This window comes from Canis lupus, chromosome 26 (genome assembly GCF_048164855.1).
Source record: "Canis lupus baileyi chromosome 26, mCanLup2.hap1, whole genome shotgun sequence".
NCBI classification, from domain to species: Eukaryota; Metazoa; Chordata; class Mammalia; order Carnivora; family Canidae; genus Canis; species Canis lupus.
In genome coordinates this window covers 4,878,313-4,897,785 of record NC_132863.1, presented here as the reverse complement: position 1 = coordinate 4,897,785, position 19,473 = coordinate 4,878,313, and the positions used below count along the sequence as shown (strand labels likewise).

The window sequence follows — 19,473 nt, the reverse complement described above, 5'->3', positions numbered from 1 at the left end:
TATAATACAAGTTATTCTTAGAATACAAATATTCTTTGAATGTGAGTCTTACTGCTTTTAAGGAAGGCTGGATTTAGGATGAGAAGGGTAAGGAGGGAGGAGTCTAGACAAGACTTAAGGGGGCACCAAAAACTGAGTAATCAAAATAAATAATATTTTAATACAATAATTTCTAAAAATCAATTATTGCAATTAATGCAAAAAATCCATGATGAACATTACTGGTCAGTAAGTACCAGTGTTCAGCTGAGGCGTACTGGAGCCTATGGTAAAAGGAAAAATGTATACCACTCTAGATATGCTTTTGTGTATTTTTAATGGTTAATTTTTTTCCAGAACACTTAAGCACTGAAAAACTATTGCAAAAAACAAAAAGCTCAATACTGAACAATCAAAAAGTATAAAGCTCATCATTAGTTTAAATATTTTGTTTCATAACACAGAATATATTATAATTTCACTTTCCTGGCTTTAATGGAACAAATTCAGCAAGATTTTCAAAATCTTCTTTGCTTATCTCCTTTTCAATTGTGAGAACTGCAATGCTTGACCATTTCTCCTGACAAAATAACAATCTTGTAGATATCTTTTCAAAGCCACTAGTTCACAAAGATAATTCTAATCTATTATAAAATGGATTCTTACTTAGTTTTAATTTTTTAAAAACTGTCTCTGTATATCATGCGTCAAACCAATTAATAAGCAAAGGCAGGATACCACACCAGGGAAGGTACAAGAACACAGAGAAATACCCTTTGGGGTGCTGATGTGCAAGATGCACTGAAAACTGCCAGTGGAGCAGGAACACAGAACTTTCTGGCACTACAGTGTCTACAATAAGAACACAGGAGAAGGAGTTCCTGGAGGAATTTGAAATTAATCTCAAAAGGAATCAGGGACCTAAATGTGAAACATATTAATTACAGAATTTATAGAAGAAAACATAGAAGATCTTTGTGATCTTGGGTTAGGCAAAGATTCCTTAGGACACCAAAAGAACAATCCATAAGAGAAAAATTGATAAACTGGACTTCATCAAAATTAAAAACTTTTACTCTTTGAAGGACATAACTAAGGGAATAAAAAGACAAGTCAGAGATGGGGAGAAAATATTCCCAAGTCACATATCTGATAAGGCACTTAAATCTGGAATATGTACAGAACTTTTAAAATTCAATGTTAAGAAGACAACTCAATCAAAAAAAAATGGTCAATCGATTCAAACATATACACTGCCAAAGACATACAGATGGCAAATAGCACATGAAAGATGCTTGAGATCATTAGTCATTAGAGAAATGCAAATTAAAACCACAATAAGATATCACTACCATTAAAATAAAAGGACTGATCATACTAAGTGTCAATGAGAATGTAAAGTGACTACAACTCTCATACTGCTGGTAAGAATGTCAACCACTATGGGAAGTAGTCTGGCAGTTAAACATATAACTTTATATTATTTAGCCATTCCATTCTCAAGAGACAGGAAAGCACATGTGCACATAAAGGCTTGTTTAAAGAAGCTTCATTTATATCCAGATACTATATCCAAATCCAAAAACAGCCCAAATGCCCATCAATAAGTGATTGGATACACAAACTATGATATATCTATACAATGGAATATCATACTACTCAGAAATAAACTATTAATATATGCATCAACACAGAAGAATCTCAAAATAATTGTATTGAGCGAAAGAAGCCAAACAAAGAGTACACACTGCATGATTCTACTTCTTTAAGATTCTAGAAAATCAAATTAATCGATAATGACCAAAAAGCAGATGAGCAGTTACCTGGGGACTGGGTAAAGGGGTGGGAGAAGGGCACGAGGAAACCTTTGGGGATGATGGCTATGTTCATTATCTTGATTGTAGTAATGATTTCACAGGTATACTACCTATATCGAAACTATGTCAATTATAATCCCCCCAAAGAGCTGCTTTTGTAAAAAGAAGAAACAGAGCATATGGCCTGAAGTGACTAAGTGAAAGAAAGATCAGGAAGACAGAGGTGTGCTCAGATTCAGGTCTGCATGATGACAAGTGTACAGAGTCAGGAAGCCACAGAGGGTGAGGGATCGAGGAGGTAATGGGTAACTTGGCATGAAGGGAAAGAATTGGGAGATAGCTTTAAAAAAAAGCGGGGGGGGGGGGAATCCCTGGGTGGCGCAGTGGTTTAGCACCTGCCTTTGGCCCAGGGCGCGATCCTGGAGACCCGGGATTGAATCCCACGTCGGGCTCCCGGTGCATGGAGCCTGCTTCTCCCTCTGCCTATGTCTCTGCCTCTCTCTCTCTCTCTGTGTGTGACTATCATAAATAAATAAAAATTAAAAAAAAAAAAAAGCCGGGGAGGGGGGAGGTAAGCTGGAGATCAGAAGACATGGTGGCAACAAGGAGGGACAAGGCATAGTCAAGGGAGAGGTTTCCACAGAGGGGGTGTGGAGGAGGTTTGGATGAGCCTTGGAGAAAAGAAAGACCATGATCTCACTCCCACAGCCTTGAGAGAGACAAAGAAACCTGAGAGAAAAGCCAGGTTTCAGATAGCCAAGGAGGTGACACCAAGAGGCTGAGGCTCTAGGGCTGTGGCTTAACCTATAAGAGGATTTCTAGAGGGCTGAGTACAAAGTGGGAAGGAGGGCTAGAAATGCAGGGCAATGATGATGAAAGCACCCCAGAGAGGAGCCTGGGAAGACACAAAATGGGCCAAAGGGGAATTAGGCTCAGCCATCCCCTGGTGGACACGAAGGCATGCAGGGTCCCTATAGCTTAGCCTGGCTGCAATGCACCTCTGAGGGACTCCTACTGTAAGGTGCACAGGAGACCTTGTTTCCTTGGGAAGAGAAAGCTGTGGTGTCCTGACTATGAGGGACCCAGGGAAGGCTATCAGGCTCGGGGTCCCAAGGAGTAGTTAGAGCTCAATGAGCTGTAGAAACTTTGAGAAATAAGGCTGCTTGGAGGTTGTGTTCACATCCCAAGCACTGCCAGGACACAGGGTAGCCCAAGGCATAAAGCAAGGAATACTCTTAAAAAGTCATAAACCAATCTGTAGTTTAATAAGGCATTGTTTCTTATATCATGTGTAAGAAGCTGGTTGAGCAAACTAGATTAATAATGACTAGATTAATAATTAATTAATGGTACTGTGTGAATTTTCCACCACTTGAGCCCACTCCTTTAAGCCCAAGGGCTATTTATTTTGAACACTTTTGATATAAAACATCTCTAGTACAAAATAAAACCTTCCACTCACTCAACAAACATTTATTGCATATAGGCACAGCCCTATACACTGAATGGAACAGGAAATCTGCTCTCTAGAAGCTCATGAGCAGTAAACCCTCTTAAAGTGAACACAGATAACTTGAGTTCTGTACTGATAATGCATGGGCACATGGAAGAGGGCCACAGCCTGCCCCTGCAGCAAATATCCTTGCTTTACTGATGTGCCATTCTTTGTCATCTCCTCGCATCCTGTCAGCTCTCATTACAGAAATAAAGCTTCAAGTGGCCACCCTTGTCTACCATGATTTATTGGTCTAAAACTGACTTTAGGAAAAATCTTCCCATTTGTAATTAATAATGGGAATTTACATTTGAGTAGCAGGTTGGCATATATCACAGTTGGTGAGTTGGTGAGTATTTTGTTGCCACTTCCCTAATCTTTTTACTCTCTAACCCTTGCTTGAAGCAGTATCTTTAGGTGCCTGGAATACTGGATGGTGTTCATTTCACATTACAAAACGTAGAGTTCATATAGGCTTCCTCATTCAATGGCTTATATATAGCAAGGAACCAGCCATAAAATCCTTAAGCAAAGAGAAACTTACAGAGTATTAACTCCCTCCAAAACCAGCTTTGAGAGAAACCGAACCTCTCTCTTTGCTACTGACAAAACAAGATGGCAGATAATATACAGACTTCAAACACTGTGGCAGTTGATATTTCAAATTAATTTCTTCTTTCTCTGTATAAAACCTGGCATCTAGAGATGGTTGAGAACTTTTTTAAGACTTGCAGAATATAGGAGTTGCTCTTATTTTAGGTTTGTATACACTGAGGGACATTATTTGTAGTGTGGGGCAGGAAGCATACCCAATCAGTGCTGTGTAAATCCAGCTTCAAGGCTCGGACCCAGTACTTTGGCCACTACTAGCCACAGTAACATTTTATTAAGAAGTTTATACAAAAAAAAAAAAAAAAGAAGTTTATACAGTAGTATTCTTCATTTTAGATACGAAATATATATACAGGTTATAAAACAGCTAAAATAAGGAATATTAGATACCTAGAATGCCTGGCACCAACTATTGATAAGCTTCTTGTCCTAGCCTCAAGGGGTTTTGCAGAAATCAAGACAACACTGATGCTATGGAAATATTTAAGGCACATTCTTTTCCCTTTAAATCTGGTGTTTCCTTATAGTTTCTTAGTTTTTGTAACTAACTTGGTCAAGACCTTGAGTGACAAATGGTAACCATTTTAACAAATCCAATAAACTGAGAATAATGAGGTCTGTTAAGAATGAGGTCTGTTAAGAAAACGTGTAGAGTTACAAATCCATAATCCACTACTGGCAATTTCCAAATCCAAAAAGCTATGAAAACTAAAGCTTATTGTGCTTAATTTACTAGTGGACAGGACCTGATCTGAATCTGAACTCACGTGGTGGCAGGCCCCGACTAACCTGAGACTGTTGGATTTAGTTATTCTACTGATGATGAATATTCATATCTTAGCCTAAGAGATAATACATAGATATATCTCTTATATAATTCTTATATAAGAATTCTCTTGGTTACAGGGTACTGTCCAGTCTCCTGGGTGTTATATATGGACATCAACACTGTATTAATGTTTGCTGAACATCAACACACCACAGTGCCATTCTAAAATCTGAAAGGGCAGCCCGGGTGGCTCAGCGGTTTAGTGCCGCCTTCAGCTCAGGCTGTGATTCTGGAGACCCGGGATTGAGTCCCACGTTGGGCTCCCTGCATGGAGCCTGCTTCTCCCTCTGCCTGTGTCTCTGCCTCTCTCTCTCTCATAAATAAATAAAATCTTTTAAAAAATAAAATAAAATAAAAAATAAAATCTGAAAAACTCTGATTCCAAAGTACATTTAGCCTGAAGATCATCATAAAGGGATGTGTATCTGTCTAACCACCAACTTCCACCCAGTTTGATATATCATGAAAAAATACATTTATCTGAAAACAGCCTGTTTGATTCAAGTATTAAGTATATAAGCATCAATAATAAGGATGATTTTATATGCAAATGCTCATACTGGAGCAAAATGAAACATGAATCATTCTGTGTTATAGAGTCAGTTTATTCTATATACTAGATAAAGTAGCTTATTTTACACACTAGATAAACAGCACCTGCTCTTATGCTGGCTCAGGGGACTAGTACTCTGCAACCCCAATCCAAGAGTCACTGTTCTTGGTCAGACACTATTAAACTTGGTAAAAAGTTACTTGTACCTGCAATCTTAACCAATCCATGTGGTAACAGTAGCCAGAATTAAGGTAATACCATACACCCACTAGATGCACAAATTTCATAATACAAACGGCAAATAAATTTCTATGCCCAGTTCTAGTAAGTTTATTCAAGCTGAGGGTGCCAATCTTCAGACATCTTAAAGTACTCTCTGTAGAAAAGGAGTATCGTTTTCATACATATGGCATAAACAAAATGGATTATATCTAGCATAAATAAAAAATACCACACGCAATTATTTATCATTTTCATCCATTTCTGCTATACCATAAAGCATTACAAATCCCTACGATTCCTCTTCGGATTATACTTATCATTTGATTTTTAAATTTTTACTCTAAATACATGGTCGAAGTATCAATTAACAGAAATGCTATCAATTAACAGAAGTTAATTAACAAGGTCGAAGTATCAATTAACAGAAATGCTATCATTAACTCTATAATTTAAAGGAAAACCTTCTTTATGTGTTTGAAAGATTTAAAGACCCCATGGTCATCTACCTTTAAGTAATGATTTAATCATTCAGTTCAGCAGATGTATGTACTTATTACACATACTTACTTAAAGTTCAGTTTATAGAAGGTTCAGTTATATTTTTCATATAAACAATACTAAATTAAATTTGGGATTCTAAATTTTGAAATATCCATCAAATATGTCATGTTCTTTCAGGTCCCAGGTCTTTCACATACTGATCTCCCATCTAGAAAACCCTTTCTACACTGGTATTTCAAGGCTCAGGTAGAGATTATCTGTCTTGATATCTTGTCAAGCCCTGTCAATAGAATTATTCAGCTTTTATTTGTTGCTACTGTTACACTTTTCATAGTGTAATTATATTTTTCTCAGCTATCCCCCAGCCCAGCAATCAGCTTATACAAGAATGGTGAGTTATTCTTTGTTTCTGCTCCAGAACTTTGTGTCTCCCTCAATAAGTATTTGAATGAATGAATGATCAGAGAGTTAAAATTCCATTATGAAGTTATGCTCTCCTCAAATATGATCATTTGGCAAGAAGGAAAAATGGGAGAACTGTCAGTTATCTAAGGTGGAAGGACCAAATCAGACACGCTTTAAACAGAAAGGATTCACAGTTGATACCACAAATTACATTGGTTGTGCCATGAATAGTAAATTGAGAGGAGGGGCACCTGGATGGCTCAGTCAGTTAAGCATCTGCTGCTATAAGCTCAGGTCATGATCTCAGAGTTCTGGGATTGAGCCCCACATGGGGCTTCCTGGTCAGTGGGAAGTCTGCTTCTCCCTCACCTTCTCCCTCTGTGAGTGCGCTCTCTCTCTCACTCTCTAATAAATAAATAAAATCTATAAAATAAATAAATAAAAATAAAAAAATAAATTGAGAGGAAACATTGTTCAATGTCAAGAGTGGCACAGAAAGGGCAGCCATGGTAACTTCACTATGCCTCAAGTTCCCTCCTGCTGCCACACCCTAATGCACTCAAACAGAATAACTGAATCAGTGATAAAGTCTTGAAGAACAAGATATTTTTGTAAGAAAAAATGAAGTTACTTAAGAAAAATACTCCAGATCAAGTGTTTCTCAATTTTTGTGCACAGGAATCCCCTGGAGTCCTTGTTAAAAATGCAGACTGTGATTTGGTAGTTCTGGTTGGGGCCTCACATTCTGCATCTTCTAATAAGCTCTCTGGTGAAGCTGATGCTGCTGGTCTATGAACCAATCTCTGTAAGTAGTACTTGTACAGCAAGGATAGATATTATATTTTCCTCCAAAGTCCAGGTTGGACTTGTCTTACTTTTACCTAGCATATCCTTGTTACCATTCCTCAATGGTGCTAATTATATTAAACCTTACTGAAAATTCAGTTGGAAAAAATCTGTATCACTTTAGAAATCTTTAAATTGTTCTTACCTATACTCTGGTAATGCCATCGAAAGAAAATTCGTTCAGGTAGAAATTGCAGTATTTTCTATAAAACAAATTTAAAAATTGATAAGATATAAAGAGAAAATTATCTACACATTTCATAATAATACTATATATGTGTGTGTATATATACATATATGTGTGTGTGTGTGTATATATATATATTTCAGAAAAGAAAAGAAACTATTTGTAATAACATAAGTAGCACACTTGACCCTGTAGCCCATGGGACAGCCTTTTACTTGCCCCAAGCAACCTTCCTTCCCTGAGTGCCTTAAAGGGATCACTGTCCTAAGTTTAATTCCACCTAAAGGAAAACAAGAAAAAGGAGGAGAAAAAAAACCTAAACTGATCATTTTATCGTTAATTAAATCATAGCCATTGCTTAAGTTCATATTAAAAGAGTAATTTCTCAAATGCCAGATTCCCCAGGTTTCTGCTTTTCCACCTTCCACTTACCCTCTCCAATATCATCATTATTAGTCTCTGGACAAAGGCCAGAGTTAGGAGGAAAAGATGAACAACAAAGAGGATAAGACCATGAACATACAGTGAAATAATAAAATGAAATTACTGCCAAGAATTTCTTGAAATTAACAACTAAAAATAAGTTTAGGATCCCAGTTAGGAATTCACCCCCTTCTCCCCACACACAGTGAAAGACACAATAATGAATTTATGATATACAAGAGTATTTGGCTATTAAAGCAGCTTTAAAGAAAAAAAACCTAATGACCTTTTTCTTTTCTTTCCCCATTCTAAACTAAGTTTTGGCACATTACTCTTGGGTCATAAGATTCTTTGTACTTTATCTGCAGCCACCGTTTTAAGAAATACGGAAATCCAAAAAGTATCAAAATATATTTCTTGGTATTGGATAACACATCACTCTTTTACCATGAAAAATCCTCATCCTAGGTTTATCTAGGCTAGTATTCTAATATTTTGAAAGATGAAGGTAAAAAATTTATATCCAGAGCCCCTGAATAAGTATATTTCCAGGTAGCTAATAAACTGCCTCCTCCATCTGAGCCAGCCTGAGGTTTTGTTTTATTTCACTGAATTTTCTTGTCTTAACCTCCCAACTGGGTCAGTTAACATATATATTACTTCATTTGCTCTCATTTGATAATAATGAACATGTAAGAACGTCTACTGAGAAAAGGCTCAACAGGTAAACTTCGTCAAATGTGGGTGACTTTAAATGGCACATACTCCTTGAAGGGTCTAGATGTTTTTCCACCCACAGACTTTTTTTTTTTAATAATAAATGTATTTTTTATTGGTGTTCAATTTGCCAACATACAGAATAACACCCAGCACTCATCCCGTCAAGTGCCCCCCTCAGTGTCTGTCACCCATTCACCCCCATCCCCCGCCCTCCTCCCCTTCCACCACCCCTAGTTCGTTTCGCAGTTAGGAGTCTTTATGTTCTGTCTCCCTTTCTGATATTTCCCACACATTTCTTCTCCCTTCCCTTATATTCCCTTTCTCTATTATTTATATTTCCCAAATGAATGAGACCATATAATGTTTGTCCTTCTCCGACTGACTTATTTCACTCAGCATAATACCCTCCAGTTCCATCCACGTTGAAGCAAATGGTGGGTATTTGTCGTTTCTAATGGCTGAGGAATATTCCATTGTATACATAGACCACATCTTCTTTATCCATTCATCTTTCGATGGACACCAAGGCTCCTTCCACAGTTAGGCTATTGTGGACATTGCTGCTATAAACATCGGGGCGCAGGTGTCCCGGCGTTTCATTGCATCTGTATCTTTGGGGTAAATCCCCAGCAGTGCAATTGCTGGGTCGTAGGGCAGGTCTATTTTTAACTCTTTGAGGAACCTCCACACAGTTTTCCAGAGTGGCTGCACCAGTTCACATTCCCACCAACAGTGCAGGAGGGTTCCCCTTTCTCCACATCCTCTCCAACATTTGTGGTTTCCTGCCTTATTAATTTTCCCCATTCTCACTGGTGTGAGGTGGGATCTCATTGTGGTTTTGATTTGTATTTCCCTGATGGCAAGTGATGCAGAGCATTTTCTCATGTGCGTGTTGGCCATGTCCATGTCTTCCTCTGTGAGATTTCTCTTCATGTCTTTTGCCCATTTCATGATTGGATTGTTTGTTTCTTTGGTGTTGAGTTTAATAAGTTCTTTTTTTAATTTTTTTATTTTATTTATGATAGTCACAGAGAGAGAGAGAGAGAGAGAGAGAGAGAGGCAGAGACACAGGCAGAGGGAGAAGCAGGCTCCATGCACCAGAAGCCCGACGTGGGATTCGATCCCGGGTCTCCAGGATCGCGCCCTGGGCCAAAGGCAGGCGCTAAACCGCTGCACCACCCAGGGATCCCAGTTCTTTATAGATCTTGGAAATTAGCACTTTATCTGATACGTCATTTGCAAATATCTTCTCCCATTCTGTAGGTTGTCTTTTAGTTTTGTTGACTGTATCCTTTGCTGTGCAAAAGCTTCTTATCTTGATGAAGTCCCAATAGTTCATTTTTGCTTTTGTTTCTTTTGCCATCGTGGATGTATCTTGCAAGAAGTTAATGTGGCTGAGTTAAAAAAGGGTGTTGCCTGTGTTCTCCTCTAGGATTTTGATGGAATCTTGTCTCACATTTAGATCTTTCATCCATTTTGAGTTTATCTTTGTGTATGGTGCAAGAGAGTGGTCTAGTTTCATTCTTCTGCATGTGGATGTCCAATTTTCCCAGCACCTTTTATTGAAGCGACTGTCTTTCTTCCAGTGGATAGTCTTTCTTCCTTTATCGAATATTAGTTGACCATAAACCACTTCTGGGTTCTCTATTCTGTTCCATTGATCTATGTGTCTGTTCTTGTGCCAGTACCACACTGTCTTGATGACCACAGCTTTGTAGTACAGCCTGAAATCTGGCATTGTGATGCCCCCAGCTATGGTTTTCTTTTTTAAAAGTCCCCTGGCTATTTGAGGTCTTTTCTGATTCCACAGAAATCTTAAAATAATTTGTTCTAACTCTCTGAAGAAAGTCCATGGTATTTTGATAGGGATTGCATTAAACGTGTAAATTGCCCTGGGTAACATTGACATTTTCACAATATTAATTCTGCCAATCCAACTCTTCAGAGTGTAGGGATAGAGGGAACATTCCTCAACATCTTAAAAGCCATCTATGAAAAGCCCACAGCAAATATCATTCTCAATAGGGAAACACTGGGAGCCTTTCCCTAAAGATCAGGAACAAGACAGGGATGTCCACTCTCACCACTGCTATTCAACATAGTACTAGAAGTCCTAGCCTCAGCAATCAGACAACAAAAAGAAATTAAAGGCATTCAAATTGGCAAAGAAGAAGTCAAACTCTCCCCCTTCACCGATGACATGATACTCTACATAGAAAACCCAAAAGACTCCACCCCAAGATTGCTAGAACTCATACAGCAATTTGGCAGTGTGGCAGGATACGAAATCAATGCCCAGAAGTCAGTGGCATTTCTATACACTAAAAATGAGACTGAAGAATGAGAAATTAAGGAGTCAATCCCATTTACAATTGCACCCAAAAGCATAAGATACCTAGGAATAAACCTAACCAAAGAGGTAAAGGATCTATACCCTAAAAACTATAGAACACTTCTGAAAGAAATTGAGGAAGACACAAAGAGATGGAAAAATAGTCCATGCTAATGGATTGGCAGAATCCACCCACAGTCTTGTATGACGGTGCCACTTCACCATCCAGCTCTCACTGCTGGTGCCGCCTCCCCACAGAGGCCTTCCTGGGCACCACCTCACCACTGCTCTGATGCTTTCTCTACTGCCTGTTCTGTCATCTCTAAGCCCTCACGGCTAGCTGAAGTTATCTTCAAGTTCACTCATTTGAAGGCAGTAATCCCTCCCCAAAGGTGTAAAGCCCAGGAGAACAAGAACACTTCTGTCTTTTCTCTGAAGTATCCCCAGTACCTAGAGCACGGCTGGCACATAGCATGTACTTAAATAAACACTCAGTTGAAGAATTATGCATGCTTTTTACTTGTAAAACTGTTTTGAGTTTTACAAGTATCCTAATCTTTACTATGGTCTTTTGTTCACATTAGCATAAAATATACCTCATCTTTCCTTACAGGTCATTGACTTAACGACAATATTTACATTAAAATACATTAAAATGTGTGGGCATTTTTTTAAACCCTGAACTTAGTAAAGAAAACCCAAACAAAAATATAAAAGCTGTATAATTTAAAAGAACTAATTTTTTAAGATCTGACATAGGTAAGAAAATATAAATGCATTTAGTTACAGTAGTTCTTATAAATTCTTCACACCACCCAACTATACAGATGAAAATGCTATACAAACTACATTGAAAACTATTTCTGATTATATAGGTTAAAAGCAGTATGTGGCTGATCTCATGCAGACAATCACTAACAGGAGTTCTCACCTACCTTTCCACTTCTGACTTCCTCTAGAACATGTTTGCTTGGTATCTCATGAGCACAATACACTAAAGAGTTTCTTACATCTTGTTTTACTATGTTTTAATGCTGACATATGCTCAAACACACTTATACACAAAATGGACACATTCATTATCAAACCTCATTTAGTGAAAAATATTTACACACTTGATACCAAGCTTGGCGCTTGAAATGTAGAAATAAAATAAATATTCATAAAATACTTGTTCTTCTAAGCATGATGTGATTAGTGGGCAAGAAATAAAGTATCATTCAGGAGAAGAAAAAAAAGGTCTGACAGAAGTTTGTCTGAGGGAGCTATGGAGGTGAGGGGGAAAGCACCTCATCTCAGTAGAAACTTCAAGGAATGGTTCTCTCTTTCCGGGGAAAAGGACACTTGAGTGGAGGCTTATAGGATTAATTATATTAGTCTAGTAGAGAACAGGAACAGAAACAACAGCATGTGTGAAGGCCAAGAGGCAAAGACAGGTTGATACCTGAAAGTAACGGCAGCAGCAAGAAGGCCCACTTGGCTGGCAGGTAGGTGAGGAGGGGAGAAGGGACTGGAGAGGCAGTCCCTCCATGACCTCATGGAGCACTGTGCAGTCACTGAACAGGTTCCAGCTGGAAGAGAATTTAAGATGGCTGAGAAGAGAGGCAGAGAAATCAATGAAGAGATATTGGTAGCTTTTCACAGGAGGATTGAAGTAGCCTGAACAAGGTCAGCAAAATAAAGAGGGTAAGCATATAATAGAGATATTTAAGAGGTAAAACTGTCAAGATGATGGTCAGACAGAGCAGTTGTGGTGAATGGAGGACTTAAGAATGACTCCCCAATGGCTCAGTCGATGGTAATACTCTTATCTAAGATATCAAATCCAGAATGAATCCCAGAGCTGAAGCATGCCAAGTTTGGTTCTGGATATCCTGGAACTGGAAGTGTCAAAGGACTTCTTAGAAGAGATATTCTAAGCAATTAGATATATGGGTCTGCAGGGCAGAAGAAGGATTTGGATGGTTAACAGGATATAGGTAGCAGCTGAAGATATGTGTATATAAGATCCCTCTGAGAGACCTTAAAATGAGATGAAATGAAACCTTAGAGACACTGGTGCATGGAAGTTCTTTCTACAAAGGCAATAAAGATGAAGAAGGAAGAGCAGACACTGGAGACAAGTGGATACAGGTCAAAGAAGAATTCTGGATGTGCCAAGTGTCTGAACATTTATTTGTTTTAAAGATTAAAAATAGGGGATCCCTGGGTGGCTCAGCAGTTTAGCACCTGCCTTTGGCCCAGGGTGTGATCCTGGAGTCCCAGGATCGAGTCCCACATCAGGCTTCCTGCATGGAGCCTGCTTCTCCCTCTGCCTGTGTCTCTGACTCTCTCTCTCTCTCTCTCTGTCTCTCATGAATAAATAAAACCTTTAAAAAAAAGATTAAAAATACTTGTAACTATTTATGTATAACCAGTTAGAAAAAGTTAAAGATGCTGGAAAATATAAGAAAAATGATGCCACCTAATAGTGACTTCAGTATTAAATTAAGTGAACTCGACATTATCTGTTGCTGGAAGAACCCATAACCTTTGTCAGCCAGACATCAAACACCAGGCAGGATCAATCAATCTATAAATTGTTCAGAGGCAAGTAAATGGGTCCTTAGGGGGGAAAAAATCAAAGTAAGTCTTTACCTTGCAATATATACCAACGTGTGTTTTGGATGAATAATACACAAAAGGAAGGAAGGGTAAAAACGAGGTTATTTTTTAAGATCTATTATACTAAAAGAGAATCAGAAGATGTAAAAATAAGTCAGTTCCCTATGGAATATTTTAATATGAACCCATGCAAGCACTATCCTGCTGGAAGAATATAAACATAAATATGCCCATGAGCTGTAGACAAGAACACAGAAAAGAGTCTAAGACCCAGAGAGCTGTCCACAGATTATGGGAAAACATCACAAGCAAAGAGGTTTGTCTGAGAAAATCTGACTGTGGACTTGAGAATAAGGACCAGGGTCTCAGCTGGCTGCTGTAAGCCAAATGAACAACTCTAGAGCCCAGAAAAAGCTGCTGCCAACCAAATGAACAACTCTAGAACCCAGAAAAAGCATGACCTGGGGATGGGCTAGGATGTCTACAGACTGAAGAGAGAAAAATGGCCTCCACTTACATCTAAGTTTTATGGTTCTAACTCATACTGTTCCTTCACAAAAAATTTATTGCAGAGGCTAATTCGGTATGTTTGATAACAAATTGAAAAACACTCGTTGTAGGCTGGGTTCTCTGGGGATGGACACTGTGGTGGAGTTAGGAGTACCCTGGTTTACTAAAAACTAACATCTGTGGAAGAGAAATAAGGAAGTAGGAGAGGACAGGGAGCCTCAGACCACCATGCAGAGCTGAAAGTCTTTGCCAGCCTAGCAGAAGCTCCAGAGCAAAGAGGGCGCATTACAGGCGTCAGACATTCCTGAAAATAGCTAGGTCCTTGTTGCTGGCTAGCGATGAGAAGAGGTGAGGAGAGGGGACTACGGCTGGAGAGCTGAAGGCATTTATAGCCTCAGGCTGCCCTAACCCTGCTCTTTGCAGCTGGGTAGCAAATTCTTTCTTGAAGGGCAATGTAAGCAGCACTCTCTCTATCTACCACAATAATCTTCCAATTATTAATTAGAATATGTTCATCACATCAAGAGGCTGAAGTACTAAGAGCAGTGCACCCTACCTCAGGGATACCATCTCTGCTGGCATTGTTTCTTGTCAACGGGCTGCTGCCTCATGTTACTGAAGCTTAAGCCTGTTGAGTTCTTCCAGTTCTCTTTCTGCCTTCTTTTTCACTCTTCCTGAGTGAATGGTACAGCAGTGACTCAGTGTCCTACTTTCTCATGTATTCTGCACCAAGGGCATGGGGCACCCCAGCTGCATTCCAGCATCATCTTCTGAACCCATCCTACTACTTAATTTTAAAACATCATATAGAAGATGCTAAGAGAATTACTCCACAGAGTAATAGATCTACTGGACTAGATGAATGCTTGGCATGCCCACTGTTCTTCAGACCTTTACTTTAGTCAGGAAACCAATTTGGCTCTGAATCATCCTTTTCAACTTTCCAAAATGCTTATCTGTCTCCTTGATTTGGGTTTCTTTTCTTAATGAGTAATAGAGAAAAATGTCTTTTTAATATAAAGAAACCTAAAAAACACAGCAAGATGATGTGTGTCTAGATGCCTGGATATTGCCATTCACCACTAGTAGTCTGCAACTTGTTCTGAGGTCAGGCCTATTATCATCACCACTTCTGGATAAAAGTTTTCAGATTTATAAAGTGGATGTACTTTAAAGACACTCGAAAATAAACTCTAAGGTTTGGATATGAAACAAAATGCCCAAAGTCTGAGCTACTAAAAACATTCCCAAATGGACAGAATCTTACATAACTCAAAGGTGGAAACACCACCCACACACTGATGCTTCTTTTTTGTACCCAAATATTCCAAGGACCATTTTTTATGCATTAAAGTCTCTGAAGTCAATAAAAATAAAGCCCCACATGCCAATCTGTGTCCAAATGCTAAGCCTGTCCCACAGATAGTCCCAGATGAAGCCTACCTTTACTGAGACAAATACATTATGGCATTTCTACTGTAGCCGATATTCTAAGTTACAATACTGTGAATGCTACATAAGCTATTGATATCTTGTTTGTAGTTTCACTAGAGAGTAAAATAAAAAAATTTCAAGAAAGCCACACAGTGTGAATAAATATTACTTTTCTGAAAAACACATGGCTCTGTTTAATGCTCAGTGCTCAGCTGCATCTATATGGTAATCCATTATAGCACACTTGAAATCAAAATTAGGTATTACTACTGATCGGCACATCAGGGAATCTGTCATTCTTTTAACTGATTATCCATAGTTCTTTTTGCTTCAGAACCTACTGCATGACCAGGAATAATGTGAAATGTAAGCTGGAGTTTATACAAGATGCTATAGTGTACTTTAAAACTGCTGATCTTTGTTTAATTTGTGTGGGAAACATTTTTTCCCCAAATTATTACCAGATGATTGCAACATATCCCAGTAGATTCACACTGATTTTGATTCCACTTAGAAAGGTAGGACGATGAAGAATGAGGACAAGATTATATCCTAACTCATGTAAGGTAATCTACCAAAACAATGACCAACTAAACTTGTTGTGTCCAGAAATAGGGAGCACAGGGTGCAACTCTCCCTGAAACTAGCCACATGACCTAAGGGTTCAAGGTAAAGGAAGTACTGACTGGGGAAAAAATAGGGAGTTTGTTTTAAAAGGACATTAAGTCTTAGTTACTTGATCTTTTGAGTTATAAATGGTCAGAAAACTTCTGACAACTGGGCACTTAGGTCAAGACGACACCAGGCCACCAGGACAGTCTGGTTTCAGACAGACTCATGGGAGGTGGAGGCTGGCAGTGCTGATGCTTCAGGATAGACCTACATGGAGGGTAATTTGTTCTTTAGCCATCATGGGTCTAGCCACACACACATCTCTTACTAACAATGACTTGATCTTCCAGTGTGAACAAAATATCTGTATTAAACTCTGGGTGTCAACACTTGTTTGATAACCTAAAATTTAAGAGAAATGAGTTAAAAATAAGAACTGCATAATGTTAAATATAAGATGGCTATATTTTTAGCCAAAACGGTAGTGCTTTTTTTCTTATATGGCAATTTCTTGCAGAACAGTGCATTATCTATCTAATTGCTAGCCACATTGTTACAGGGCAAGGAAAGTACAGCTCCATCTCATTATATTCTTTTCAGTCTTTAAGACCAAACTGAACCATTACCTCTTCAGAAGGGCCCACTTCAACCATACATCTCACCTAACCCCTCACCAGCATGCCTCTCGGCTAGATGAACACAGGGCCTACCCCATTGCTAGGTGCTAGATTCCTTGAGAGAAGGGACCCTCTTGTATCCCCAACCCAGAACAGTGCCTGGCTCATCATGTTTCTTAATAAGCACTGCATACACAAAGAGACGAATGAGTGAAAAATGAAAAAGCAGAAGACAATGGGAATTCTGATTTTAGTTCACATGTACAGGCAGACACAAGGAAATTCTCCAGTTTAAGGAAGGTAATACTCTAACATGGTAGAAACCCAGAAACTGGCAAATAGGCATTTGATAAAGATAACTGAGCATGCAATTGTGCTTCTAAACATTACAGTAAACCTTAATGCTTGATTACATCATTACTTGAGAGGCAATACTTTTCTCAGCTAAGGTAAAAATGAATGAAAATATTTCAAAAGAGAGACTAAAATACAGGACAAAGACACTTAAAGGATATATGGAATGTAATAAAAATGGAGGCATATTTAATTTCTCCCTCTTATATTTTAGAAAATAACCAATATTAAAATGGTGAAAACCTCATTAAGCAATTAAAATCCAGAAAGGGTAAAGGATCCAATCTATAACCAAAACTTAGAGAAATTACTGCTTAAAGCACAGATGAAATTGCTAGGCATCAGTCATTAGGGTGAGTTGGTGCCCCTCCCATGAAAGTAGAACATAGCCAGAATATGTAGTAAAGGAGGAGACTCTCCTAGAGAGAAATGGAGATTCCTTCTTTTGAACAAGAGATCTGCTGAAATAGGGTAAATTTTTTTAGAATTTGAGTCACGTTCTTAAAAGATCCAGGACACTGAATCTTTTTTAAAATCTTGGAAAATAAAGAAAATGATGATGCACAAATAAGCAACATGCTGAAATGAGAAAATATTACATGGAGATGCAAACACAGAAAAAATGAATCTACAGTTTACCACAGGGTCCCCCAAGTGTAACGCTGTGCATCACAAGGCCTCCCTAGAACTAAACAGGTTGAACAGAGATAAATACCAAGATACAGTACGTTTAAAGTTGTAAATTCAGTATAACTAAAAATCCTACAGAAACCTACAAAAACGGGCAGCCTGGGTAGCTCACTGGTTTAGTGCCACCTTCAGCCCAGGGCATGATCCTAGAGACCCAGGATCGAGTCCCACATCAGGCTTCCTGCATGAAACCTGCTTCTCCCTCTGCCTGTGTCTCTGCCCCCCTCTCTCTCTCTCTCTCTCTCTCTCTCTCTCTGTCTCTCATGAATAAATAAAATCTTTAAAAAAAAAAAGAAACCTACAAAAACAGAATATGTATGAAAGAACAAAAATCAGACTAATCTCAGTTTTTTTCCTCTGCAACATTAAGCTTCAGAAAACAGTAGTCAATGTTAACTGTAAGCCAAGCCAATGGGCACCAGAATACCACCAATACAGAAGTCCCAAAGCAGACCAGGTACTTACATAAGAATCCAGCACATGATAAGGATAGCTAGAGTAAACTATAACTATTTTAAAAAGAAAACAAAATTCAGAATTTTGAGGAAAAAAAGATTATTATTCAGAAAGTATATAATCAGCTATATATGTCTGAAGCTAAAAGAAAGATATTCTATAGCTGGAAGTATACCTGCCACATATCTCCCTTTCTTGACATACTAAGCAAATTCATATTCCAGCAAATACAGAGAATAATCAAACAATCCAAAAACAAAGGTAAGGGGTATAAACACTGTGACAGTGAACTAGATTTATATAATAGGAGTTAAGGTGGTTATGAAAACTAGAGTAAATCTTCAAAATGATTAACCTAAGAAAAATAACATTCTAAAAATACTATTTTTATTTATTTTTTTAAAAGATTTTATTTATTTATTCGTGAGAGACACACAGAGAGCACAGAAAGAGGCAGAGACATAGGCAGAGGGAGAAGCAGGTTCCCTGCAGGGAGCCCGATGTGGGACTTGATCCCAGGGCCCCAGGATCATGACCTGAGCCAAAGGCAGATGCTCAACCACTGAGTCACCCATATGCCCCTCTAAAAATACTATAATAAAACAATCTGTACACAAAATATTTAAAACAGCTGAGAAGCGAGAAGTACAAAAGATACACAGGGTTAAAGTAAAAGCATAGAGCTATCATCAAGTACCGCTTTTTTTTCATATAAGTAATTAGAAGAAAAAAGTTTTGAATAGTATTTTGCTAATTTAAATATAATTATTGGAATGATAGAAAATAGAAAGTAAATTTTCCAAATCATAAAGTATATTCCATAAAGTGAAAGTGACCTCCCCCAGAAAACAAAAGAGGAAAATACCCCAAAAATGTTGATTATCACATACAAAAATCATAAATACAAATAGATTAAATTCCTTTACCAAAGACCAAGTTAGCCAGAACTGGCTTTCAAAATCAGAAAGGTTAACAATGAAGTACAGAAAATAACATATCAGGCGTGCATGAGCACAAACACACAGCAAAGTAGTATCACTATCAAGTGAAAAGGCTTTAAGGAGGACAACAGGAATCACTTCAAATAGATTAAAAATGTAATTCACAATATACTAATACAATCCTTTGGGCAACCAATAACCAATAACACAGTATGAAAAAAGTACATAAAAATAGAACACATGCAGTAACTGAGGAGAAATACATTTAGGAGATTTTAATGTATTCTATCTTCGACAGATAAAACAGGCCATATAGTGTAATACAACATCTTTG

At 38.2% G+C, this 19,473-nt stretch overlaps 1 protein-coding gene across 9 annotated transcripts in view; it reads right to left on the bottom strand.

The window, feature by feature from the left end:
* RALGAPA2 (Ral GTPase activating protein catalytic subunit alpha 2) overlaps positions 1-19,473 on the bottom strand; it is a 327,019-nt gene that overhangs the window by 246,806 nt on the left and 60,740 nt on the right. For 7 of the 9 annotated variants that reach the window (XR_012018147.1, XR_012018153.1, XR_012018148.1 and 4 more), the window contains exon 4: positions 7,405-7,462. The exons of 1 other annotated variant lie outside the window; for it this stretch is intronic. Coding sequence is in view for 2 of the 8 variants with exons in the window: in XM_072799835.1 (XP_072655936.1) it covers positions 7,405-7,462 (58 nt within the window). In the remaining 6 variants the exon portion in view is untranslated. Of the gene's footprint in view, positions 1-7,404; positions 7,463-12,365; positions 12,493-19,473 lie in introns of all 9 variants that reach the window. One more of the 9 variants, XR_012018150.1, reaches the window with a different exon arrangement.